This window comes from Cetorhinus maximus, chromosome 19 (genome assembly GCF_964194155.1).
Source record: "Cetorhinus maximus chromosome 19, sCetMax3.hap1.1, whole genome shotgun sequence".
NCBI classification, from domain to species: domain Eukaryota; kingdom Metazoa; phylum Chordata; class Chondrichthyes; order Lamniformes; family Cetorhinidae; genus Cetorhinus; species Cetorhinus maximus.
In genome coordinates this window covers 92,228,892-92,256,270 of record NC_135897.1, presented here as the reverse complement: position 1 = coordinate 92,256,270, position 27,379 = coordinate 92,228,892, and the positions used below count along the sequence as shown (strand labels likewise).

The 27,379-nt window shown below is 46.7% G+C and overlaps 1 protein-coding gene across 1 annotated transcript in view; it reads left to right on the top strand.

Moving 5' to 3' along the window:
• fndc3ba (fibronectin type III domain containing 3Ba) overlaps positions 1-27,379 on the top strand; it is a 285,397-nt gene that overhangs the window by 97,692 nt on the left and 160,326 nt on the right. The window contains exons 3-5 of the mRNA XM_078564466.1: positions 6,310-6,386; positions 20,860-21,100; positions 24,637-24,930. Coding sequence (XP_078420592.1) covers positions 6,310-6,386; positions 20,860-21,100; positions 24,637-24,930 — 612 coding nt within the window. The remainder of the gene's footprint in view (positions 1-6,309; positions 6,387-20,859; positions 21,101-24,636; positions 24,931-27,379) is intronic.

Here is a 27,379-nt window from a genome sequence, read left to right as displayed (position 1 = left end):
ATGCAAGTCTGTCTGTCCTTTTGCTCCTTGTTGCAATTTGCACTGAGTTCCAGTGTGTATTCTGCAGGCCTGAAGTGGGGGTAGAGAGAGGAAAGAGAGAGAGAGAGAGAGAGAGGAAGGAAAATTGTATGCGTTCCCTGGCTGTTTGTCAACTATTCCAGTCAAATTTCCTGTTTATAGGAAGAAAAACAAAACAGGCTCTGGAATAAAGACAACAGCAAATGACTCTGGGATTTTTTTTTGACTTTGAAATATATTCAGAGGAGTTTTGCCTTGTTCAGTTGTGAATTAAGGCAAGTCTGCACTGAGTCACTAATCTGAGATAATTGCTAGCTAAGAGCAGATCTGTGAACGAAAGAAAATTGCTTAAAAAAAAAACCCATTTAATCACCCAGGGTAGTCCTGATTATGTAGCGTTTATAAAGGGTAGTAACTCTGATCCGGGTGGGAAAAAAAAGCTGACGGGAGCGTCCCCTTGTGGCGAGCGTAGCAACTCCACCGAGGCCGGGTCTGTGCAATCTCCACAGGTCTCTTATCCTGTCGTTAACCCTCGGGTCGAAACTCAATTGGCGTCCTTAGGAAGCGCTGCAGAGTTTGTGGGATAGTTTGCATCCCCCAACAGGCATTATTGCAAATTTCAAATGACTTATTAGTATCAGGAGCTGCTCGGAATCACGTGGCTAAATTTTAACCCTGCACTTTAGGAAATGCATTAACACTTGAAGTCCCTGTAATGTGACTGTAGAACAGCGAGTGAACCACAGCCTTGATTCTAAAACTCTCATCCTTGTTTTCAAGTCCCTCCCTGGCCTCGCGATTCCCCCATCTCTGTAGCCTCTTCCATCCCTAGACCCTTCTAAGATCTCCGCCCTCTTCCAATTCTGGCCTCTCGGTGTATCTCCCACCACTTGGCTCCACCATTGGCGGCTGTGCCTTCAGCTTCCTCGGCACTAAACACCGGAATTCCCTCCTGAAACCTCTCCATCTCTTTTTCCCCCACTCCCCCCACCACCCACCACCTCCCCACCTGAAGAAGAGAGAAGAAGGGGAGTTTAGTCCCAGGCTTCATGGCTGGTGTTTACTCCCTGAAGCATCACCATCAAAACACTAAGGAGTTTGTAGGGGAAACAGTTTCAGGGCTTTGGGGCGACTAAAGGCGGTGAGAGGGAGCGGGACCAAGTCTTTCAAAGAGCTGGCAATGACAAGATGGGCCGATTAGCCTCCCTCTGTGTTGCATGGTTCTGTGAGCTGGTCATTTTACTGCTGGTTGTGGGATTATTCTGTGCGCAATGGGGGTGGACAGAACAAAGCTCCTGCAACGTGTGATAGGAGGTGCCGAGCAAACACTGCCCAGCCTTTCAGTCCCAGGGCCAGGCATTCCGAGCTGATGGGATGGGATTGGAAAAAATACTAAAACAACTCGTGTAAAACCGAGACAGGATCCAACTCAAGGATTCTGAAACAATTTCCAGCTGTTTGCAGAGCGAGAGAGAGAGAGAACAGCCCCTCTTTTTCCCATCTGAGTGACTCACTCGTCTGGCATGGGTCGGGGCTGAAGGCAGAATTCCGGCTGCAATACAGATTTGCTGGATGTCAGCAAGAGATCGCTCGGCATCAGGGAAAGCGCTTCGGCACAGCTGGCTGCAGCGGAGGGGGAAGGTGGGCAGGGGGTGGGGGGGACAGTGGGGTGGCAAGGTGAGCTGGGGGGGTGGTGGGGGCGTGGGGGGAAGGTGGGCAGGGGGTGGGGGGCAAGGGGGGTGGGAAGGTGGTCAGGGGGTGGGGGGCAGGGGGGTAGGAAGGTGGGTGGGGGGGGGTGCAGGTGTGGGGGGGTGGGAAGGGGGTGGGGGGGTGGGAAGGGGGTAAGAAGGTGGGAAGGGGGTGGGAAGGTGGGTGGGGGGTTGGGAAGGGGGGTTGGTAAGATGGGCAGGGGGCGGGGGGAAGGGGGGCAGGGGGTGGGAAGGTGGGAAGGGGTGGGGGTGATGCTGAATGAGACCCCAGCTGTTGCTGCTGTGTTGTGTAAGAGAGGGATTGGAAACTGTTTAATTAAAGAGGCCGAGAGTGGGGGAATAGCTGGAGTTTCAACTCACTGAGCTCGTTCCCTTTCTCTCTCTCTCTCTCTCTCTCCCTGGAGAACATCTCAGTCAGTTCAGTTTTTTAACTCTTTCCCCCCCAACCCCAACCCCAACCCCAAAATCTTCTGGATTGATCTCCTGCACAGACACCCCCTTTGGAGTAAAGTACCGGGGCGCTTCCTGCTGCAGTTCAGCCCTCCAGCAGTGGGTCTGACTAGCTGGCGCTGGGACACGGGCGTTCTGAAACGCTGCAATTTGCTTGTGTTGGCTGCACCTCTTGCTGTGGAAGTATACGGTGGTCAGGACTATTTTTGGCTTCCTGACTTCCCACATGCCGAGAATGGATCATTGGTAAAAACATCTTCTCCCCTCCACAAGTTCAGGCCCACCGCTATCCCCTGGAGTTTAAACAGCCCAGGCTCGATCTCCTGGAGTTGTTTAAAACCATCGGAGCAGCCGACGGCCGGGATTTTATACCGGAGGGACTTCACAGCTCCGCCAAAAGCCGATGGACATTTGAACGGCTGGCCGCATTTTACAGACCCTCCCCCACCACGACGGAAAATTCCGCCCAATGGGGAGAAAGAATTTCCTCTGGTGGGGTGGGTGGGTGGGGAAGGGGGAGTCTAGAACCAGGGGGAATAATCTTTCAGTAGAGCTAGAGCGATGTCGGGAAGCACTCCTTCACACAAAATGGGAGTGGGGATCTGGAATCCTCTCCCTCAAAACATAGTTCGGGGTTGGGTGTTGGGGTCTGGGGTGGGTGGGAGTGGGTCAACTGAGATTGAGAGATTTAGACAATAGTACTAATGCTTCTGGAGCCCAGGCAGGTAAATGGAGTTAAGGTACAGATCAGCCATAATTGAACCGGCGGAACAGGACACTGCCCTGAGAAAGATCATCAGGACCATAAGACCATAAGACATAAGAGCAGAAATTAGGCCATTCGGCCCATCGAGTCTGCTCCGCCATTCAATCATGGCTGATAAGTTTCTCAGCCCCATTCTCCCGCCTTCTCCCCATAACCTTTGATCCCCTTACCAATCAAGAACCTATCTATCTCGGTCTTAAATACACTCAATGACCTGGCCTCCACAGCCTTCTGTGGCAATGAATTCCATAGATTCACCGCTCTCTGGCTAAAGAAGTTTCTCCTCATCTCTGTTCTAAAAGGTCTTCCCTTTACTCTGAGGCTGTGCCCGCGGGTCCTAGTCTCTTCTACTAATGGAAACATCTTCCCCACGTCCACTCTATCCAGGCCTTTCAGTATTCTGTAAGTTTCAATCAGATCCCCCCTCATCCGTCTAAACTCCATTGAGTATAGACCCAGAGTCCTCAAACGTTCCTCATATGTTAAGCCTTTCATTCCTGGGATCGTTCTCGTGAACATCCTCTGGACCCTCTCCAGGGCCAGCACATCCTTCCTGAGATACGGGGCTCAAAATTGCTCACAATATTTTAAATGTGGTCTGACCAGAGCCTTATAAAGCCTCAGCAGCACATCCCTGCAGGACATCGAAAAATATATATATATTTTTGCTTTCTTTGAACGTTTCTCTTTACTAGATATAGAAACATTGAAAATGGGGAATAAGGCTGACAGTCAAGCCTCGTCCAATAAGTCTCTTTGCTTTCCAATCGATGGAGGGAGGCAGAACGTCACCAGGATGGATGCGCTGGCCGATTGATGGCTGGAGCATGGGGGGAAGGTCATGTGACAGGACCTCCAGGAATACAATTAACTACAGTTGACAACCCTATTCAAGGGCAGTTAGGGATAGGCAACACATGTTGGCCTCACCAGTGACGCCCATGAAAGAACAAAAAAAGAAGGAAGTGTGAGAGAATAGGCAGTTTGGAACTGAATGGAACAATTCTAAAGGAGACGCGGGAACAGAGAGGCCTGGGGTTTACATACACGAGTCTATGAAGGCGGCAGGACATGTTGAGAAAGCCATTGCTAAAATCACGCAGAATTCTGGGCTGTCCGAGTGAAGACCGAGCGGCAGAATTTGTCTGTAATCGGTCAGTAGCTCACTGGGTCCGACCTCTGCCTGTTCACAACTCCGTGATATTTTCAACTGCAACTTGCTGTCAGTAGGACAGGGAAGAAAAGGTGCAGGGTATCTTGGATCTGATTAAATTGGGCAGGCAACTGTGGACCTCCTTAAACAAACAGACTTGAAAGGATAGCGAAATAAACAGCACGAGGACTACAAAGGAAATGTACATTCAAGGGGGTGAATCTGACGTCAAATCAGGTTCAGAGTGAAATCAAGAGAGGAATTAAAATTGAAATGACAGAGCATAAAAGAGACAATGAAAGAGTAAAACAAAAAGTTTATTAATTGTTTTTTAAAATTCCATAACAATTAAAATTTGAAGGAATGAGACTTTAGACTTGGTAAATAGTTTTCCACAGAGAGAGAGGCCGACTGGCAGTAATTGATACTTATCACCATGTTAGAAGAGTACGTAGACTTGAAATGACTTAACTTCCTCTGGTGAGTTTACTTTGTATCTACCATGCAAGTGCGAGAATTTCACACTGCTCAGTGTAGATCACTGTGGAACCAGACTGATGATGTGAAGTTAAAGGTGGAGTGATACAACCGGGACAGCAACATTTTGATTTTCATGTTTAACTACACATCTGCCCCTGATTTTGAAGTTCCTGTGGCTTTCGTGAACAAGTAACAGCATGTGCCATCAGCCTCACCAGTTACACTGGCAGCAATCTTAATGGGACATAGAGGCTAAAAGCAGGAGGTTATTTCTAAACCTTTTATTACAACAACACATGGTTCTCAGCTGGAATATTGTGGCCAATTTGGGCACCACTTTAGGAAGGATGTCAGAGAATGCAGGATAGTTTTACCTGAATGTATTGAGTGTATTTAAGACCGAGATAGATAGGTTCTTGATTGGTAAGGGGATGAAAGGTTATGGGGAGAAGGCGGGAGAATGGGGTTGAGAAACTTATCAGCCATGATTGAATGGTGGAGCAGACTCGATGGGCCGAATGGCCTAATTTCTGCTCCTATGTCTTATGGTCTTATGAATGGTCCCAGTTACATGGAATGACCGGAGAAGCTGGGATTGTTCTCCTTAAGAGTGTAGAGAAGGTTAAGGGTCCCTCCTTAGACCAACCCCTGATCTCACAGGGAATACTGCTGGGCTAGGCTCTTGGCATGGGTCTCTTCCCTTCCTCAGCTTAATACTGGTGGTGACAGGATGACACCCTTAAATGGGCATTAATTGCCAATTTAAGGACGACAGTCTGTCTCACTGGCGGGCAGGCTGCCCAGTGCCACCCCTGCCACTGGTATAATTGCAGTGGGCAGAGGGGTGGGTGGGTACGTGATGGGTAGGCCACCCGCTGGATTAAATAAGCCTCCCTGGCTTCAGACCTGGCAGTGGGGGAAGCATTAAATCCAGTTTTCTCTCTCTCTCTCTCTACAACAAAAATAAAAATAGCTGGAAAAACTCAGCAGGTCTGACAGCATCAGCAGAGAGGAACACAGATAACGTTTCGAGTCCGTATGACTCTTCAACAGAACTGAGGATCGATCCCTTCCCCCCCACCCCACCCCCACTAGGGCTATCTGTCACTTGCTCGTCCTGCTTTCTACCCTTAATGTCCCCATTAGCACATTCCTTAGATAATATCACCACCATCAACACCTCTTTGTCCTTTTGTCTGTGACATCTTTTGGCAAACTCCACCTATCACTGGCCCTCTATCCAGCTCTACCTGTCCCACCCCCCTTAAACCAGCTTATATTTTACATCTTTTCTATTTTTCCTCAGTTCTGGTAAAGAGTCATACGGACTCGAAACGTTAACTGTGTTCCTCTCCGCAGATGCTGTCAGACCTGCTGAGTTTTTCCAGCTATTTTTATTTTTGTTTTTGTTTTGGATTTCCAGCATCTGCAGTTTTTTGGCTTTTATCTCTCTCTTTCTCTTTCTCTCTCTCTCTCCCCCTCACTCACACATTCTCTCCCTCTCTTGCTCTGACCAATCAGACGTGGCTAAGTTGACCAATGACTGGAGTGCCAGTAAGGTGCCAATGGGGAAGGCGGAACTGAAGGGGCAAACAAAGTATTGCTGTAACTGATGCAGTTGTTTCTGAGTGAACATGGTTGAGATGTTGCTCAGAGTTATAGCCTCTATCGAGAGCCAAGTCTTTCCCTTTTTCCTTTCCTGACCTCATGTTACATGTGTGCTTTATTGGCAGGCCCAGCGGAGGTTCCCATGATGTCCCCTAACGGATCCATTCCCCCAATTCACGTTCCACCAGGATACATCTCACAGGTAAGAGATTGCTCTGAACCATGTACATGTCGAGCAGTTCCACCCATCTCAGTCTCTGAGGTGAGGTGACGGTGAGGGATGATGAGGCCCAGAATTAGCCAAGGTACCAATCCCCCAACCCCTTGAATGTTATCCATTAACAGGATCAGGATCAGCAACCATGCCCCCCACCATGTTTGAATAGTCTGATGTTGCAGTGATAGCTACACAATGAGAGGGTTAAATATTCCACAGGGTACAAAGTTACTGAGGGAACCGATGACCATCTGATCTGGAGGAAAGCAGTCGGGGGAAGGGTGACCATGCGAAGATCAGTTAATTTGGCGGACTATTCTCAATTCTTTCTTAAGCAGCATCTTCATTCAGGAAGCTAAATACATAGGGTACCGATGATAGGTAGAGTTTGCCTCATTCACGTCAATCTACCTGTTGTTGATGCATCTGTCCCTGACAGTGTTGGTAGGGGTGACCACCGCACAGTCCTTGTGGGGGCAAAGTCCATCTTCAAACTGAGAATACCCTGCATCGTGTTTTGTGGCACTACCATCGTGCCAAAAAGCAAAGATTCAAAACAGGTCTAGCGACTCAAAATTGGGCATCCATGAGGCACCGTGGGCCATCAGCAGCAGCACAATTGTATTAAACCATGAGCTGTAATCTCATGGCCCGGATATCACCCAACTACCATTAACATCAAGCCGGGGATCAATCCTGTTTCAATGAAGAATGTTGGACACATTGCCACGAGCAGCACCAGACGTGCCTAAGAATAAGATGCTGACCTGGTGACGCTAAACACAGGACCACATGTGTGCTAAAATGTAGAAGTTGCATGCGATAGACAGAGCTAAGCGATTCCACAACCAAAGCTCTGCCAATTTGCCATGCTCAGACATGAATGTCGCTGGACAATTAAATGACTAACAGGAAGAGGAGGATCCATGAACATTCCTATCTTCAATGATGGGAGAGCCCAGCATGTCAGGACAAAAGATAAGGCTGATGCATTTGCTACAATCTCCAGCCAGAAGTGCTGAAGTGGATGATCCATCTTGGCCTCCTCCGGAGGTCCACACCATTACAGATGCCAGTCTTCAGCCAATTTGATTCACTCCACATGATATCAAGAAATGGCTGAAGGCCTGGGCCCTGACAACATTATGGCAAAGGTACTGAAGACCTGTGCTCCAGAACTTGCCGCGCCCCTAGCCAAGCTGTTCCAGTACAGCTACAACACTGACATCTACCCGACAATGTGGAAAATTGCACAGGCATATCCACTTCACCAATCCAACCCAACCAATTCCCACCACATCAGCCTACTCTCGATCTTCAGAAAATTTATGGAAGGCGTCGTCGACAGTGCTATCAAATGGCGCTTGCTTAGCAATAACCTGCTCACTGACACTCAGTTTGGGTTCCACCAGGGTCACTCAGCTCCTGATTTCATTACAGCCTTAGTCCAAATGTGGACAAAAGAGCTAAACTCAAGAGGTGAGGTGAGAGTGACTGCCCTTGACATCAAGGCAGCATTTGACCGAGTGTGGCATCAAGGAGCCCAGCAAAACTGGGAGTCAATAGGAATCAGGGGAAAACTCTCTGCTGGTTGGAGTCAAACCAAGTACAAAGGAAGATGGTTGTGGTTGTTGGAGGTCAGTCATCTCAGCTCCAGGACATCACTGCAGGAGTTCCTCAGGGTAGTGTCCTCGGCCCAACCATCTTCAGCTGTTTCATCAATGACCTTCCTTCCATCATAAGGTCAGAAGTGGGGATGTTCACTGATAATTGCACAATGTTCAGCACCATTCATGACTCCTCAGATACTGAAGTAGTCCATGTCCAAATACAGCAAGACTTGGACAATATTCAGGCTTGGGCTGACAAGTAACATCTGTACCAAACAAGTGTCAAGCAATGACCATTTACATCAGGAGACATTCGATGACATGACATTCCCATGACATACCATTGACCAGAAACTGAACTGGACTAGCCATATAAATACTGTGGCTACAAGAGCAGGTCAGAGGCTGGGAATTCTGCGGAGCGTAACTCACTTCCTGACTCCACCATCTACAAGGCACAAGTCAGGAGTGCGATGGAGTACTCCCAACTTGCCTGGATGCGTGCAGCTCCCACTACACTCAAGAAGCTTGACATCATCCAGAACAAAGCAGCCCACTTGATTTGGCACCACATCTACAAACATTCACTCCCTCCACCGCCGACACACAGAACAGTGGTGTGTACCATCTACAAGATGCATTGAGCATCTTGTCAATCCTTCATCAACAGCACCTTCCAAACCCATGACCTATATCGCCTAGGACAAGGGCAGCAGACACATAGGGGCAAGTTCCCCTCCAAGCCACTCACCATCCTGACTTGGATTCCTTCACTGTCGCTGGGTCAAAATCCTGGAACTCCCTCCCTAACAGCGCTGTGGGTGTACCTACACCACACGGACTGCAGCGGTTCAAGAAAATGGCTCACCACCACCCTCTAAAGGGCAACTAGGGATGGGCAATAAGCGGTGGCCCAGCCAGCGAAGCCCACATCCCGTCAATGAATAAAACGATAGGGTATAATGTACATGGGCTGTGGAAGGAGACAAAATGGATGGGTAGAGTCTATGATAGGGTAGAGTGTATAATTTCATTTTTTTTTAATTACCAAGAAACCTGCATGAAACGTGAATCCCTTTGGGCAGGATGTGAATTAGCAGCTGGTTTAGGAAAACAATCCTGACCTCCTTGAACTCAGGAAGTTGGAGAGAGTGTGGGGTTGTGTCAGATGGCTTCATTTGTGTTGCAATGCCTGAGTTGTTGGAATTGAAAATAAACCTGTTTAACTCCTGAAGGGATATGTGGCAACCATCTGTGTTTTGGATACGCTGAGCATTTTAATGCATTCCCCAATTATCCATACTTCATTTTCAAAAAAGGGGGCAGAGCAATAGAGAGGGTGGGAGAGTAACAGTGAGCAAGGGAGAGTAACAGAGAAAGTAATGATGTAAGCAATAGCAGCAGGAGTAGGCCACAAGGCCCCTTGGGCCTGCGCTGTCACTTAGTACGATCATGGCTGATCTTGTACCTCAGCTCCACTTTCCCATTCAATCCCCATATCCCTTGATTCCGTTAGTGTTAAAATCAATCAACCTGTGTCTTGAATATACTCAATGACTGAGCACCCACGGCTCTCTCTAGGGTAGGAAACTCCAGAGATCTACAACCCTCTGAGTGAAGGAATTTTGCCTCATCCGAGTCCTAAATAGCCGACCCCTTATCCTGAAATTGTGACCCCTAATTCTAGACTCTTTGGCCGAGGGAAACGGCTTCTTGGCATCCACCCTGTCAAACTGTCACCGAATCTTAATTTTAAAAATTAATTCACAGGATGTGGGTGTCGCTTTGCTGGCTGGGCCAGAATTTATTGCCCATCCCTAATTGCCCTTGAGAAGGTGGTGGTGAGCTGCCTTCTTGAGCCGCTGCAGTCCCTGTGGTGTAGGTACACCCACAGTGCTGTTAGGGAAGGAGTTCCAGGATTATGACCCAATGAGATCACCTCTCCTTCTTCTAAACTCCACAGAGTAAAGGATCATTCTAGTGAGAAGAGCTGAAAGAAAGGGCAGGGTAACAGAGGGAAGGGGAAAGTGAGAGAGGGAAAGAGCAACAGAGAGAGGCAGGGGGAATAATAACAGAGAGAGGGAGAGAGTAATGGAGTGGGGGAAAGAGTAACAGAGAGGGGGAGTGTAACAGAGAGGGGGGAGAGAGAAAAGTGAGGAAGAGAGTTAGAGAGAGGGGGGAAAGGACAACAGTGGAGGAGCGAGGGGATTGGGAGAGAATAACAGAAGGGGAAAGAGTGAGAGTGACAGTGAGGGGGAGAGAGAGCAATGGAGAGATGGAAGAGAGTAAAAGAGAGGAAGAGAGTTATAGAGAGGGAGAGGAACAGAGAGGCGGGGACAGAGCTGGCAAGAGACTTAGAGTGTTAGCAAGAAGGGGAGAGAGTAAAAATAAAAGAAACGTACTGAAAGCAGGGGTTTATTGCAGCTGAGGGGCCTACTGGTCTCAGGTGTTTAAATCGGGCCCAAGCAGGGAAGCTCAAAGAGGGAGCTCGAGGGAAACACAAAGACACTGTCCAGATAAGGGGTCACAAGGAGCTGTGCTGGATTCTCCCTCCCTCTGCTTCCCTCCCATAAGTCCCTCCTGCTAGACCCTGACTACCCAGGCCAGAGCTTAACCATTGGCAATTAAATAAAGCCCAGGGATTAAAATATCACCCTGGGCCTGAAACAGGCCCACAAAATATGGTGCTTAGGGCCTAGCCCTTGCCTGCCTGAATTCCCCTGGGAGTTGATATTAACTCCAGAATCCAGGCTGACCTTCCTCAGCAACATCAAAGGGTCAAACCAAGGTCACCGTCACCCCTATTTGGTGTACACAATCCTAAAGCTGTCTTTGAGGGGACAGGGAGCTGTCCTGGTGCGCTGGTCCCCATTCATTCATCCAAAATGAACACAAGCAAAATGCGGCAGACACTGGAAATCTGAAATAAAATCGGAAAATGCTGGAAATTCTCAGCAGGCCTGGCAGCATCTGTGGTAGGGGGGCGGAGGAACAAGAGTTTCTGGGTGGAATCTTCTCCGCCCAGCAGAAATGGCATCGTGGTGGTGGGGGGGGAGCAGGGGTGTGGGGTGGGGTGGTGGAAATTTGCAAAGTAATGTGTCGGGTCACTGTCCTGCGGTAGGTGCTCCTGCCTCAATGTTGGAGGTGGGTTCACAGCCATAGCAGCTACCCACCCAGGCAGCAGCGCGGGGTCAATTAGTCCAGTTCAGGCCTCGCTTAGGGGGGCAAGTTTCAGACAGCAACAGCATCTTCCCAGCATCGCACCACCTCCTTGCCAAGTCGCCGTGCCTTGGAGACAGCCTCCTGGTGGCAGGCCAGAGGGTCATCGCTGGCCTAACCAATGAGCTGCAGGAATGAAAAGGACACAGCCCCATCCATAGTTTTTCCTTTAGAGGGGCTTTCCCTCTATACTGATGGTCCTAGGAACTGTGGCCCTTCCTTACTTTTAAGATTTAAGCAGGCATCCAAGAGAGTCTCCGTTTTGAGGTGCCATTGCACACCCTCTCCCGTTGGGGTTGCTGCCCAGCCAGTTGCTGCAGGACCTCCTATTGGGCCTCCTGCCTTGGGATCCTACCTGCTAGCTTCAATTGGCTGCCTACTGTATCCTTGGCCACGTCGGCCTGCCTCTGAGCCGTGTGGGGCCAGGAACCAGACGTTTATTTATTTGTTAATATTCATGCAGGGGCCGTGGGCTTCTCTGGCTAGGCCCAGCATTTATTGACCATCCCAGATTTCCCCTTGAGAAGGTGGGGGTGAGCTGCCTTCTTGAGCCGCTACAGCTCCTGTGGTGTAGGTACACCCACAGTGCTGTTAGGGAGGGAGTTCCAGGATCTTGACCCAGAAATGGTCCTGACCGGTGTTTATTAACAATGTCGGTGGGATTCCACCCAATGTTTCAAAGTCATTGACCTTGCATCAGTTCTGATCATTGACTCGAAATGTTACTTTTGTTTCTCTCTCCACAGGGGCTAGCTGAGTGTTTCCAACATTTTATTGTTTTCTTCACGAGAACCAGGTTATCTAATCATTGGTTGTTTCTGTGTGTGCATCAGAAGAAAGAAAGACTTGTATTCATATGGCGTCTTTCACAACCTCAGACCAACCTAAAGGGCTTTGCGGTCGATGAAGTACTTTCGAAGTGCAGTCACTGTTGTAATGTAGGAAACACAGCAGCTAATTTGTGCACAGCAAGATCCCACAAACCACGATGTGATAATGACCAGATAATGTGTTTTTTCATGATCTCTATTATTCATTCACGGGATGTGGGCTTCGCTGGCTGGGCCAGCATTTATTACCCATCTCTAGTTGCCCTTGAGAAGGTGGTGGTGAACTGCCTTCTTGAGCCGCTGCAGTCCATGTGGTGCAGGTACACCCACAGTGCTGTTAGGAAGGGAGTTCCAGGATTTTGACCCAGTGACAGTGAAGGAACAGCGATATATTTCCAAGTCAGGATGATGAATGACTTGGAGGGGATCTTCCAGGTGGTGGTTTTCCCATGTGTCAACTGCCCTTGTCCCTCTAGATGGTAGTGGTCGTAGGTTTGGAAGGTGCTGTCAAAGGAGCCTTGGTGAATTCCTGCAGTGCATCTTGTAGATGGTACACACTGCTGCTACTGTGCGTCGGTGGTGGAGGGAGTGAATGTTTGTGGATGGGGTGCCAATCAAGCGGGGCTGCTTTGTCCTGGATGGTGTCGAGCTTCTTGAGTGTTGTGGGAGCTGCACTCATCCAGGCAAGTGGGGAGTATTCCATCACACTCCTGACTTGTGCCTTGTAGATGGTGGACAGGCTTTGGGGAGTCAGGATGTGAGTTACTCGTTGCAGAATTCCTAGCATCTGACCTGCCCTTGTAGCCACAGTATTTATATGGCTGGCCCAGTTCAGTTTAGACCATGAGACCATAAGACCATAAGACATAGGAGCAGAAATTAGGCCATTCAGCCCATCGATTCTGCTCCGCCATTCAATCATGGCTGATAAGTTTCTCAACCCCATTCTCCCGCCTTCTCCCCGTAACCTTTGATCCCCTTACCAATCAAGAACCTATCTATCTCGGTCTTAAATACACTCAGTGACCTGGCCTCCACAGCCTTCTGTGGCAATGAATTCCATAGATCCACCACTCTCTATGGACATTCTAAGCCACCATGAGGTCATTAATATTCGACCATAAAGCATGGAATGGAATCATGGGATGCAAATAAAGTATACCTGTTATCAGGATTTGTAATGACTGGTAAAGTTGATTGAAGGCAATGGCCAAGGTATTGACACATTGTGTTGACCATTTGTCCATGTAAAGCTGGAAAGAGCACATGACATGTGCAGACATCTAGATTTGTTCTTGAACCAGCCTTTAAGGATCCCCTCCAGCACATACATTGTTTTCCCAATAACCAGTGCCCCACCAGGCAAGAATCCCTCACAGAAAAGGAACAAACAAACTTGAAGACAAGGGCAGAAAATCCTTTTCTGCACAAACATCAAACCAGACTGAAATTAATCACTGTGAAATACAACCCTGCTCCAAAAACGTTTCAATGTTTATGAAGTGCATCGTCATGTCTACTTATACCAGATACAAACTGTTTACACTCCACAAGTGCCCATCCTACGTTAAGACATTAGGCACTCATGACAGACTTACTGGTCAATGGTAATCCCCAGGATGATGTTAGTGGGGGATTCAGTGATGGTAATGCCCTTGAACAGCAAGGGGCGATGGTTGGATTCTGTCTTGTTGGAGATGCTCATTGCCTGACATTTGTGTGGCATGAATGTTACTTGCCACTTGTCACCCAAGTCTGGATATTATTTATTAATTTATGCTTCACTGTCAAAGGAGGTTTCCAGGGATTATGACATGGTGAAAAAGGCCATTTTGAGTGCATATGAGTTGGTCCCTGAAGCACACAGACAAAAATTTCAAAATTTAAGGAAACAGTCTGGGCAACCTTACATTGAATTCGTAAGGTTTAAGCAAAATAGTTTTGACAGATGGATACAAGCATTGGGAGTTGTAACTACCTATGAAGTTCTCAGAGAAACTATTCTCTTGGAAGAATTTTAAAACTCCCTACCTTCTGTAATAAGAACCCATGTTGAAGACCAAAGGGTTGCAACAGCTAGACAGGCAGCAGTAATGGCCAACGATTATGAGCTGATCCATAAAACCAAACCTGTTTCCCATCACCCCCAAAAATTTGAAAAGGATAGAAAGTGGGAGAGTGAAAGGATGGGAAGTAGCCAGGGTAAAGAATGGATAGCTGGGAATACCTTGAGATCTCCTCCCCAGATCAGAAAGGAAGGTACTGAGACTGGGGGTGAAACTCAAAGGCCTAAGTGTTTCCATTGTAATAAAGTGGGACATATTCGTTCAGAATGCTGGAAGTTGCAAGGGAAGCCCATGGGACTTATTGGAGTTTGTAAGAGTGAGTCCGAATAGGGAACTCAAAAAGAAAATGCCACAGATCAAATTGTAGCTTTAACTACAAATAAGGGACTAGAGGTAAACACTGCTGTGAATGCAGGTGAAGTGAATAAAGTAGGTGAGAGATATAAAGGGTTTTTGTCTAAAGGGAAGATAACCCCTTTCATCAAATGATGCAGTTAAACCCATAACTATATTAAGGGACACAGGAGCTACTCAAACTCCTTTGCTGGAGGAGGACCTAGTTTTCCCTCCAGGGAGCTCAACGAAAGCTACAGTATTAGTAAACGGGATAAGTGGAGAGTATATCCCGGTTCCATTGTACAAAGTGCAATTGGAGTGTGATTTGTTGTCTGGATCGGTGATTGTAGGAGTGGTTAAGAAATTACCCGCGAATGGAGTGGATCTATTCCTGGGGAATGATTTGGCAGGAGTGAAGATTATAGCATTGCCCATAATCACAGAAAGTCCGAGAGAGGCTAAAGAGACAGAGCAGTTACAAGAACAAGTTCCTGGTGTTTTTCCCTTGTGTGTGGTGACCAGAGCAATCGCTAAACAAAGTCCATCACCAGAGATCAAAGTAATACCACGAGCAGATGTTAGAGCAGCCGAAACATTCTTTAAGGATGAGAATTATTCAAAGGAAGTGTTTGGCAGGTCTTCATTAACTGAGGCTCAGAAAGCAGAGTTAAACAAGTTAGCACAGTCAGCTCACACTGAAGCTGAGGCAGGAGGAGATCCAGAGTGCTATTACCTTAAAAATGGAGTTCTGATGAGGAAGTGGAGATGCCCTCACAGACCGACGGATGAGGAGTGGACAGTTGTTCATCAGATAGTGGTATTGCCCAAATGTTGTAAGGAGATACTGCGAGTAGCACACGAGATTCCCACGGCAGGACATGTAGGAATACAGAAAACCCAAGCATCGATAAACAGGTATTTTACATGGCCAAGACTTCATGAAGACGTAGTGCAATTTTGTAGAACGTGTCATACACGTCAGTTAGTAGGTAAACCTCAACATGTAATCAAACCAGCACCTTTAATACCCGAACCAGCTTTTGAAGAACCGTTTAGTCGGGTATTAGTAGATTGTGTGGGACCATCACCCAAAACGAAAGCAGGACATCAATACATCCTTACAATCATGGATATGACCACCCGATTTCCAGAAGCTATTCCTTTAAAGACAATTACAGCGAAGGTGGTGGTGGAAAAGTTAACTCAGTTTTTCATTCATTATGGCCGACTGATTGAAATACAATCTGACCAAGGTTCTAACTTGATGTCTAAAATGTTCCAGGATATAATCAGCAGTTTGGGTATCAAACAACTAAAGTCTATCACCAACAAACAGGGAACTTTGGAGAGATCTCATTAGACTTTCAAAACCATGATTAAGATCTATTGCCATGAATGCCTAAAGGATTGGGACAAAGGATTGGATTTCTTACTATTTGCTACAGAGATTCTCCCAATGAATCAACTGGATTTGGTCCATTCGAATTGATCTATGGTCATGAAATAAGAGATCCATTCAAAGTGATCAAGGAAAAGTTCCTAAAGCAGAAAGACAAATCCTCCATGATGGATTATGTGTGAATGTTTCTAGAAAGATTTACAGGGCCATGAGAGCATCTAAAAATTTCGCAAGTCAGAATGAAAGAATGGGCCGATAAACATGCTACAAGTAGAACGTTCCAAGCAGAGGACAAAGTATTAGTATTATTTATTCACCCTTTGTAGGGTGAATCCCTGAGATCGAAATTCTATGGCCCCTACAAGATGGTTAGGGGGGTCAGTGCAGTGATTTATCATAGAAACATAGAAACTAGGAGCAGGAGTAGGCCATTCGGCCCTTCGAGCCTGCTCCGCCATTCATTATGATCATGGCTGATCATCCAACTTAATAGCCTGCTCCCGCTTTCTCCCCATACCCTTTGATCCCTTTCACCCCAAGAGCTATATTTAACTCCTTCTTGAAAACATACAATGTTTTGGCCTCAACTACTTTCTGTGGTAGTGAATTCCACAGGCTCACCACTCTCTGGGTGAAGAAATTTCTCCTCATCTCAGTCCTAAATGGTCTACCCCAGATCCTCAGACTGTGACCCCTGGTTCTGGATTCCCCCACCATCGGGAACATCCTTCCTGCATCTACCCTGTCTAGTCCTGTTAGAATTTTATAGGTTTCTATGAGATCCCCCCTCATTCTTCTGAACTCCAGCGAATATAATCCTAACCGACTCAATCTCTCCTCATATGTCAGTCCGGCCATCCCAGGAATCAATGTGGTAAACCTTCGCTGCACTCCCTCTATAGCAAGAACATCCTTCCTCCAATAAGGAGACCAAAACTGCACACAATATTCCAAGTGTGGTCTCACCAAGACCCTGTATAATTGCAGCAAGACATCCCTGCTCCTGTACTCGAACCCTCTGGCTATGAAGGCCAACATACCATTTGCCTTCTTTACCGCCTGCTGCACCTGCACGCTTACCTTCAGCGACTGGAGTACGAGGACACCCAGGTCTCATTGCACATTCCCCTCTCTCAATTTGTAGCCATTGAGATAATAATCTGCCTTCCTGTTTTTGCTACCAAAGTGGATAACCTCACATTTATCCACATTATACTGCATCTGCCATGCATTTGCCCACTCACTCAGCTTGTCCAAATCACCCTGAAGCATCTCTGCATCCTCCTCATAGCTCACCCTCCCACCCAGCTTTGTATCTGATAGTTACTCCTGTGCATAGGAAGAAGAAACGGTTATGTCACATAAACATGTTGAAGAAGTGTCATTGCAGAGGAGATGATCAGAAAGAGTAAGTGTGCCAGGTGGCAGGAGTAGTGGAGGATGACAAAGGCAGTAAAATTCAGGTAGACGGAGAAGTAGACAGTGCACAAAGCGACCCCCCTACAATTTGGCTAGCCAATACGAAAATACTGGGACAGTCAGACACTGTGTTCTCATATTTAGAGGAAGAACCATGGGAAGATTTAATAAGGTTACTTAGGAAGTGTAAGAAAATTTAGAGGGATTCGCCTGGATGCAACACGTTAACTAAACACAGTGTGGACGTAGGAGACTCAGTGCCGATCAAACAATGTCCGTATCGGCTGAGCCCAAAAAAACTGAGCTCAGTTAGAAACAGAGATCCAATACATGCTGGAAAATCAATTGATCAGGCCCAGCCAGAGCAGCTGCAGTTCAGCGGTCCTGTTGGTTCCTAAGCTGGATGGATCCACTAGATTTTGGCTAGACCACAGGAAAATGAACATAGTTAAACTAGGACAGATTTGTACCCAATTCCTCAGTTAGAGGATTGCATCGATAGGGTGGACAGTGCCCCCATTTCTTTCCAAAATTGATCTATTGAAGGGGAACTGGCAAGTTCGATTAACATCGAGGGCTAAAGAAATATCTGCCTTTGTTACACCCAGTGGATTGTACCAATATCTAGTGATGCCCTTTGGGTTTAAAAATGCCCCAGCTACATTTCAGAGACTTATGAATCGAGTCGTAGCTGAAGTACCTGACTGTGTGGTTTATTTAGGCGATGTCATAATATATAGTAACACATGGGAAGACCATGTAAAGCAATTAGAGGACCTGTTTAAGCAATTACAGTTGGCTGGCTTAGTCACAAATCTGGCCAAGAGCGAATGTGCAAAAGCGAGGATGACTTACCTAGGTCACATTGTCGGACAAGGGCAGGTGTTGCTGAGAACAGTAAAAGTGAACGCTCTAATAGAATTTCCCATTCCCAAAACCAAACAGTAAATATGAGGTTTTTGGGAATGTGTGGGTTTTATTGGAAAATTTTGTGTCTAACTTCAGCACAATAGCTGTACTTCTGGCCAATTTGTTAAGAAAGCAGGCAAGAGTGGTATGGCCAGCAGAATGCCAAGCAGCCTTAGAAAAGCTGAAAGCCGTTTTAATAAATGAACCGGTGATGGCCGCCCCTGACTTTACCAAACCCTTTAAAATGACCATTGATGCTAGCGACTTGAGGGTAGGTGCAGCTCGATCACAAGATGATAAATTAGGGATAGAGAAGTCGGTGCGGTACTTTTCCCAAGAAACTAAATCAACATCAGAGGAATTACTCTGCAATAGAAAAAGAAATTCTAGCATTGTTGTTGTCTCTTCAACACTTTGAAGCTTATTTTTGACACGATAACAAGGAAACATTAATCTACACTGTCCATAATCCGCTGGTGTTCATTGGAAAGTTTAAGTCTCAAAATGCGATACAGTTTAGATGGAGTCTATTGTTTTAACCATTCCATATAAAGATTGTTCACATTGCCGGTAAAGATAAAGGCCTGAATCTTCTGGTCGGCGAGCTACCCCGGGCCCCACTTACTGACGCATAAAGTGACGCGCGGTAACGTCGGGCGTGTGACGCCACGCGTCATTCTGATCTTTGGTTCGGCAGGCGCGCACCGGAGTCGGCTGTACGCCCACCAAACTGTCAAAGGCCTGTTAAGGCCATTTAAAAACCACTTTAATCAATTAACGGAGCTGCGGGGGGGCAGGCGAAGAGCCCAGGCGGCCTTCGCATTTACCACGAAACCTCGTCCACGGGCGGGATGAGGTTTCATGAAGTGTTTATAAATTGAATAAAAATTTTTGTTAAGATTCATTGACGTGTCCCAGCTCCTGTGACACTGTCTTAAAACATTTTTTTTTTTCTTTATTTAAATTTTTTCAAAATCAAACTAATCTCCCTGAGGCAGCTCCGTGCCTCAGGGAGATTTTTGCACTCGTTTGCGCGCATGCGTGAAGGAGCGCAGGCCCCGACTCAGCCTACTCCCCCCCCCCCGGCACAAGGAGCGCTCAGCGCTTCTCAGCGCTTAATTGGCCCGCCCACGTAAAATGGCAGATTGCAGCCGATTGCGGGCGGCGATCAGCTGTGCGCCCACTCCCACTCAGTTCCCATCCCCCCCCGACAGGAAGAAAATTCTCCCCAATGTGATCACGGATGCATTGTCCCAGGAGCAAAATACTGAAATAAATTAAAGGGGTAGGAAATTCTTAAGATTTTATAAGGTGGAAGAAGAACGAATGAACGTAAGTCTTGTATCTTGTTGTCCACGTGTCTCTTACCTTGTGATGAAACGCATTTTTGAAATGGTGTTTCATCTCTTTTTAAGGATGTAGGCATGTAAAGAACCTATTTCTGTTTTACTTGGACTGTGGCTTTAAAATTGGACTGTGGCTTTAAAAACTACCATGGCTGCAGTTGAAAGATATGTTCCCTGGAACAGGATGTGGAATATACAATGTCTGGAACATCTTCTGGAACAGACTGTGCCAGGTTGGACAAAATGGTGCCAGAAAGTGGAACTGCCTAGCAACCACATTTTTATTGGCTCCTGATCAGGTGCCCAAGGTTTTGTGTGATAGCAGTGAGCAGGGAGATCCTAGCCTGCAAAGAGAACACACCTAAAACCTCTCTGTCCTGTGTGTGTAAGATTCCAGTAAACCTACAAGGCTAGCTAACTGGCTTTTTCTTCATATCTCTGTAACCTGCTCTCTCTGAAAAAAAAACCCTGTCAAGCGGAAAAGGGGAAAATCCCCAGTAGAGGCATTGAAAAGCAAATTTCCAATCAGTGAACTACAGACTGAAAGTGCTGGGAGACCATCTTATGTCATTAACAATGAACTGCAAGGAATTTGGGAAGACATCAATCAAAATCAACCCATCTAATCCCATTCTCCGGATTGGTGTTATTGAACTGTTTTATTTAACCCTTAAAATCCATGTTTTGTATGTCTTATGTGTGTGTGTGTTTGTATATACGGGTTAAGAAGGGGTAGAGTTTAAGTTATAGAATTAAATGTTAGCAGTTCATGTTTCTTGCTTTTGCCATTGATTATGGATAATTTGTTTAATAAACAGTTATTTACTTATTAAGTTTACAAACCTGGTGCTTGTATTCTGTTAACCCAAATTAAACAGTTAGGTAGAATTGGGGCAAGTTGGTGGCCTAATCAAACTTTTCCCATTTGTTGTGGCTCGGGGAGCAGTGGGGCTCGATATTACAGCGCACGATCCCCAGTGAGTCGTGACAAAGTGTAGTCACTGTTGTAAAGTAGGAAATGTGGAGTCAATTTGTGCACAGCAAGCTCCCACAAACAGCAATACGATAACGGCCAACCTGTTATTGAACACGAGGACGAGAAGGAATTGCTGATTGAATGGAATGAAGTTGGGTGGAAGGAGGCTTGCGTGGGCATCAATGCTAGCATAGAGTAGTCGGGCAGAATGGCATGTTTCTACACTCTGCTTTATGTAATCCTGAGGCGCTATAAAAGCGCAGGGTTAGATTTGGAGGGGATGCCTCTCCAATCAGTAGATGTGATGAGGAGCATGTTAATTTCTTTCTCTCTCCTTGCCAATCACAGGTGATCGAGGATAACACTGGGGTCCGCAGGGTTGTGGTCACTCCGCAGTCTCCGGAATGCTACCCGCCAAGCTACCCATCGGCCATCTCACCAACCCATCACCTGCCTCCATACATCACGCACCACCCTCATCTCATCCCTCACTCACATGCGGCCTATTACCCCCCAGTCACTGGGCCAGGAGACCTACCGCCTCAGTTCTTCCAACACCACCTCCCACCAACAATATACGGGGAACAAGGTAATCACTTAGCGAGCACATGAATGCAAAGGTGGCAGAGAAAGTTTGTGTCCGGTTCTGGGCACCACAGTTTAGGAAGGACGTCACTGCTTTGGGAAGGGTGGAGTGGGGGTTTACAAAAATGGTACCAGGGATGAAATCCCTCGACTTCCAGTTATGTGGAGAAACTAGGGAAACTGGGATCACTCTCTTAAGAGCAGAGAAGGTTAAGAGGCGATTTAATTGAGCCGCTCAGAATAGATAGGGAGAACTTGTTTCCACTGGCTGGCGGGTTGGTCACACACCCAGGACACGCATATTTAAGAAAATTGGCTCAAGAAACTGAGGGACAATGAAAATTTCTTCTTAATGTGTTAGTTGTTATGATTCGAAATGTGCTTCTTAGAAGGGTAGTGGAAGCAGACTCGATAGTAAATTTGAAAGTGAAATGGATATGTAGTTGTAAAGGAAGCATTTCTGACAGTATAGGGAAAGACCATAAGACATTGGAGCAGAAATTAGGCCATTCAGCCCATCGAGTCTGCTCCGCCATTCAATCATGGCTGATAAGTTTCTCAACCCCATTCTCCCGCCTTCTCCCCGTAACCTTTGATCCCCTTACCAGTCAAGAACCTATCTATCTCGGTCTTAAATACACTCAATGGCCTGGCCTCCACAGCCTTCTGTGGCAATGAATTCCATAGATTCACCACTCTCTGGCTAAAGAAGTTTCTCCTCATCTCTGTTCTAAAAGGTCTTCCCTTTACTCTGAGGCTGTGCCCTTGGGTCCTAGTCTCACCTACTAATGGAAACATCCTCCCCACGTCCACTCTATCCAGGCCTTTCAGTATTCTGTAGGTTTCAATCAGATCCCCCCTCATCCTTCTAAACTCCATCGAGTATAGACCCAGAGTCCTCAAACGTTCCTCATATGTTAAGCCTTTCATTCCTGGGATTGTTCTTGTGAACCTCCTCTGGACCCTCTCCAGGGCCAGAACATCCTTCCTGAGATACGGGGCCCAAAATTGCTCACAATATTCTAAATGTGGTCTGACCAGAGCCTTATAAAGCCTCAGCAGCACATCCCTGCTTTTATATTCTAGTCCTCTCGAAATAAATGCCAACATTGCGTTTGTCTTCCTAACTACCGACTCAACCTGCAAGTTAACCTTAAGAGAATCCTGGACTAGGACTCCCAAGTCCCTTTGCACTCCAGATTTCTGAATTCTCTCCCCATTTAGAAAATAGTCTATGCCTCTATTCTTCCTACCAAAGTGCATGACCTCACACTTCCCCACGTTGTATTCCATCTGCCACTTCTTTGCCCATTCTCCTAACCTGTCCGAATCCTTCTGCAGCCTCCCCGCCACCTCAATACTACCTGTCCCTCCACCTATCTTTGTATCATCTGCAAACTTAGCCAGGATGCCCTCAGTTCCTTCATCTAGATCGTTAATGTATAAAGTGAAAAGCTGTGGTCCCAACACTGACCCCTGTGGAACTCCACTAGTCACCGGCCGCCATCCTGAGAAGGACCCCCTTATCCCCACTCTGAAGTGAGACTGATTGGAAAGGGTCTTTTACAGAGCCAGCAGAGGTGGACTGAATAACACTCCTCTGTGCTGTATCTTTCTTTGGTCTGGGCCATGTTTGTGCTGCCGGTGTTTGAACCAGGACTGCTACTTTAACAACCCTCTCTTCCGAACCATAGCTCAACCTTCCATTTCTCACACAACCTACACAGGCCCTGATTTTAACTCCAGGTAGGCTTTGGGTGGGTGGGTGGGTTTCTTCAAACAATATGTTCTGGAACCAACCAGGGAACAGGCCATTTTAGAACTTGCTAATGTGTAGTTAGACACGATTAATAAATCACCTCATGGTAAAGGATCCTCTAGGTAAGAGTGATCATAACATGATGGAACTTCACACTCAGTTGGAGGGTGAGAAATTTGGGCCTGAAAGGAATGTCTTAAACTTAAAGGCAATTACAGGGGCACGAAGGCAGAGTTGACTAAAGTGGGATGGAAAAATAGGTGAAAGGGTAAGACGGCAGAGAAGCAGTAGCAGATATTTATTGAGGTATTTTATAACTCTCAACAAAGGTATATTCCCTTGAAAAAAAAGGACTCTTTGAGCAGGATGCACTGAGGAAGTTAAGGGTGGTATCAAATTGAAACAAAAGGTGTACAGTGCTGTAAAGATTAGATTCTGAATAGGTCCCAATGGATTGGAAAGTGGCAAATGCAACAGCGCTAGTCAAGAAGTGAGGGAGACCTAAAGCAGAAAACTATAGGTTAGTTAGTCTAACATCTGTCATAGGGAAATTGCTAGAACCCATCAGAATCCATTATTAAGGAGATAGCAGCAGGACATTTAGAAAATCATTACGTAATCAGGCAGAGTCAACATGGTTTTGTGAAAGGGAAACCATGTTTGACAAATTTATTAGAGTTCTTTGAGGATGCAGGGTGGATAAAGGGAAACCAGTAGATTTAATATATTTGGACTGAAAAGGCAGATACAGGAGTGTAGTGGTTATATTATGGGACTGGTAATTGAGAGATCACCAGTTCCAATTTCATCAGGGCAATTTTATGATTTTAATTGTTTTTTTAAAGTCTGGAAATAAAAAACCTCACTCTTCACTGTGTCTTCACCTAACAATTAAACTCCGATTGGCCTCAGTCGACATTGTGCTCTCACCTAACGATGAAACTCTGATTGGCCTCACTCTGCACTGTCCCCTCACCTAACAATTAAACTCTAATTGGCCTCACTCTGCACTGTCCCCTCACCTAACAATTAAACTCTAATTGGCCTCACTCTGCACTGTCCCCTCACCTAACAATTAAACTCTGATTGGCCTCATTCTGCACTGTCCCCTCACCTAACAATTAAACTCTAATTGGCCTCACTCTGCACTGTCCCCTCACCTAACAATTAAACTCCGATTGGCCTCAGTCGACATTGTGCTCTCACCTAACGACGAAACTCTGATTTCCTCCCTCTGCACTGTCCCCTCACCTAACAATTAAACTCTAATTGGCCTCACTCTGCACTGTCCCCTCACCTAACAATTAAACTCTAATTGGCCTCACTCTGCACTGTCCCCTCACCTAACAATTAAACTCTGATTGGCCTCATTCTGCACTGTCCCCTCACCTAACAATTAAACTCTAATTGGCCTCACTCTGCACTGTCCCCTCACCTAACAATTAAACTCTAATTGGCCTCACTCTGCACTGTCCCCTCACCTAACAATTAAACTCTGATTGGCCTCACTCTGCACTGTGCTCGCACCTAACAATTAAACTCTGATTGGCCTCACTCTGCACTGTCCCCTCACCTAACAATTAAACTCTAATTGGCCTCACTCTGCACTGTCCCCTCACCTAACAATTAAACTCTGATTGGCCTCACTCTGCACTGTGCTCGCACCTAACAATTAAACTCACTGAGTAATTTAATTCCTGTCTTTCTTTCTCGATTTGTTTCTTTTTCTTTTTCTCCATCTCTCTCTTCCTTAATTAAAGCTGTGTTTTATTCTTGAACAGAATTCATACCTTTGTATGGAATGTCCAGTTATATAACGAGAGAAGACCAGTACAGCAAACATGACCGACTGCACAAAAAGCTCAAGATTGACCGACAGAACCGATTAAACAGCCCTCCCTCGACCATCTACAAGAACCACATGAGCTCCTGTGCCACGATATACAATGGCTACGGGAAGGGAGCGTGTGTGGCGGGGGTGGGAGGGGGAGGGGGAGGGGGTGGAGGAACTGGCATCAAGAAGTCGGAACGGAGAGCAAGGAGCAGCCCCAGGATGAATGAGCAGGACGTCCAAGGTAAGGAAGTTTATCCCCGCGACTTCACTAGGTCGTATAGACACTGTGTCGGGTCCTTAGCTTATGTGTCAGCACGGCGTGCATCATAGACAAGGTCAGGGTCAGCTGTGGTACCTCATTCCTCAGCCCCACCCCTCCCCCCTATCCCCCCCCCAACCCCACCACCACTCACTCAGGATACCCACACCCCTGGCTCCACCTCCACCACCCCCCCTCTCAACCCCTGGTCAGAGGAAGGGAGAGACACTGACTAGAGTCTTAGAGCCCTACAGCACAGAAAAAGCCCTTCGGCCCATCGAGTCTGCGCTGGTCAAACAAGTACCCTAACTATTCTAATCCCATTTTCCAGCACTAGGCCCATAGCCTTGTATGCCATGGCATTGCAAGTGCACATCCAAATACTTCTTAAATATTATGAGGGTTTCTGCCTCTACCACCCTTTCAGGCAGTGAGTTCCAGATTCCCACCACCCTCTGAGTGAAAAAATTCTTCTTCACATCCCCTCTAAACCTCCTGCCCCTTACCTTAAATCTATGTCCCCTGGTTATTGATCCCTCCACCAAGGGGAAAAGTTCCTTTAAATCATGAACTCTCTCCTCCATCCCCACCCCCTTTCCGATCCCCCCTTTTCTCTTATTTTTCCAATAATTTATATAGATTTTTCTTTTCCCACCTATTTCCATTATTTTTAAATGTATTTCCATCCATTGTTTTATCTCTACCTTTTAACCTATTTCGATCCCTTCCCCCCACCCCACCCCCACTAGGGCTATCTGTCCCTTGCTCATCCTGCTTTCTACCCTTAATGTCCCCATTAGCGCATTTCTTAGATAATATCACCACCGTCAACACCTCTTTGTCCTTTTGTCTATGACATCTTTTGGTTATCTCCACCTATCACTGGCTCTCTATCCAGCTCTACCTGTCCCACCCCCCCTTAAACCAGCTTATATTTCACCTCTTTTCTATTTTTCCTTAGTTCTGGTGAAGAGTCATACGGACTCGAAACGTTATCTGTGTTCCTCTCCGCAGATGCTGTCAGACCTGCTGAGTTTTTCCAGGTACTTTTATTTTTGTTTTGGAAAAGTTCCTTCCTGTCTACCTATCTATGCCCCTCATAATTTTATTCACCTCAATCATGTCCCCCCTCAATCTCCTCTGCTCCAGGGAAAATAACCCCAGTCTATCCAATCCCTCCTCATAACTAAAACTCTCCAGCCCAGGCAACATCCTGGTAAATCTCCTCTGCACTCTCTCTAGTGCAATCACATCCTTCCTATAATGCGGATTCCAGAACTGCACGCAATACTCTAGCTGTGGCCTAACCAGCGTTTTATACAGTTCCAGCATAACCTCCCTGCTCTTATAATCTATGCCTTGGCTAATAAAGCCAAGTATCCCATATGCCTTCTTAACCACCTTATCTACCTGTCCCGCTACCTTAAGGGATCGGTGGACATGCACACCAAGGTCCCTCTGATCCTCGTTACTTCCCAGGGTCCTACCATTCATCGTGTATTCCTGTGTCTTGTTTTCCTGCCCAAGTGCATCACCTCACACTTATCCGGATTAAATTCCATTTGCCACTGATCAGCCCATCTGACCAGCCCGTCTATATCCTCCTGTAATCTAAGGCTATCCTCCGCACTATTTACCACCCCATCAATTTTTGTGTCATCCGCGAACTTACTGATCAACCCTCCTACATTCAAGTCTAAATCGTTTATATATATCACAAACAGCAAGGGACCCAACACCGATCCCTGTGGAACCCCACTGGACACAGGCATCCAGTCACAAAAACACCCCTCGACCATCACCCTCTGCTTCCTGCCACTCAGCCAATTCTGGATCCAATTTGGAAAATTGCCTTGGATCCCATGGGCTCTTACCTTCGTTATCAGTCTCCCATGCAGGACCTTATCAAAAGCCTTGCTGAAGTCCAAGTAGACTACGTCAAATGCATTGCCCTCATCTACACACCTGGTCACCTCTTCGAAAAATTCAATCAAATTGGTCAGACATGATCTCCCCTTAACAAAACCATGCTGACTGTCCTTGATTAACCCCTGCCTCTCCAAGTGTAGATTAATTCTATCCCTCAGAATTGCTTCCAATAGTTTCCCCACCACTGAGGTTAGACTGACTGGCCTGTAGTTCCCTGGTTTATCCCTTCCTCCCTCCTTGAATAACGACACCACATTGGCTGTCCTCCAGTCCTCTGGCACCTCTCCTGTGGCCAGAGAGGTATTGAAAATTATTGCCAGCACCCCTGCTATCTCCTCCCTTGCCTCACTCAACAGCCTGGGATACATTTCATCCGGGCCTGGAGATTTATCTACTTTTAAGCCTGCCAGACCACTTAGAACCTCCTCCCTTTCTATGCTAATTTCTTCAATTATATCACAGTCCTTCTGCCTAATTTCCATACCCACGTTGTCCCTCTCAC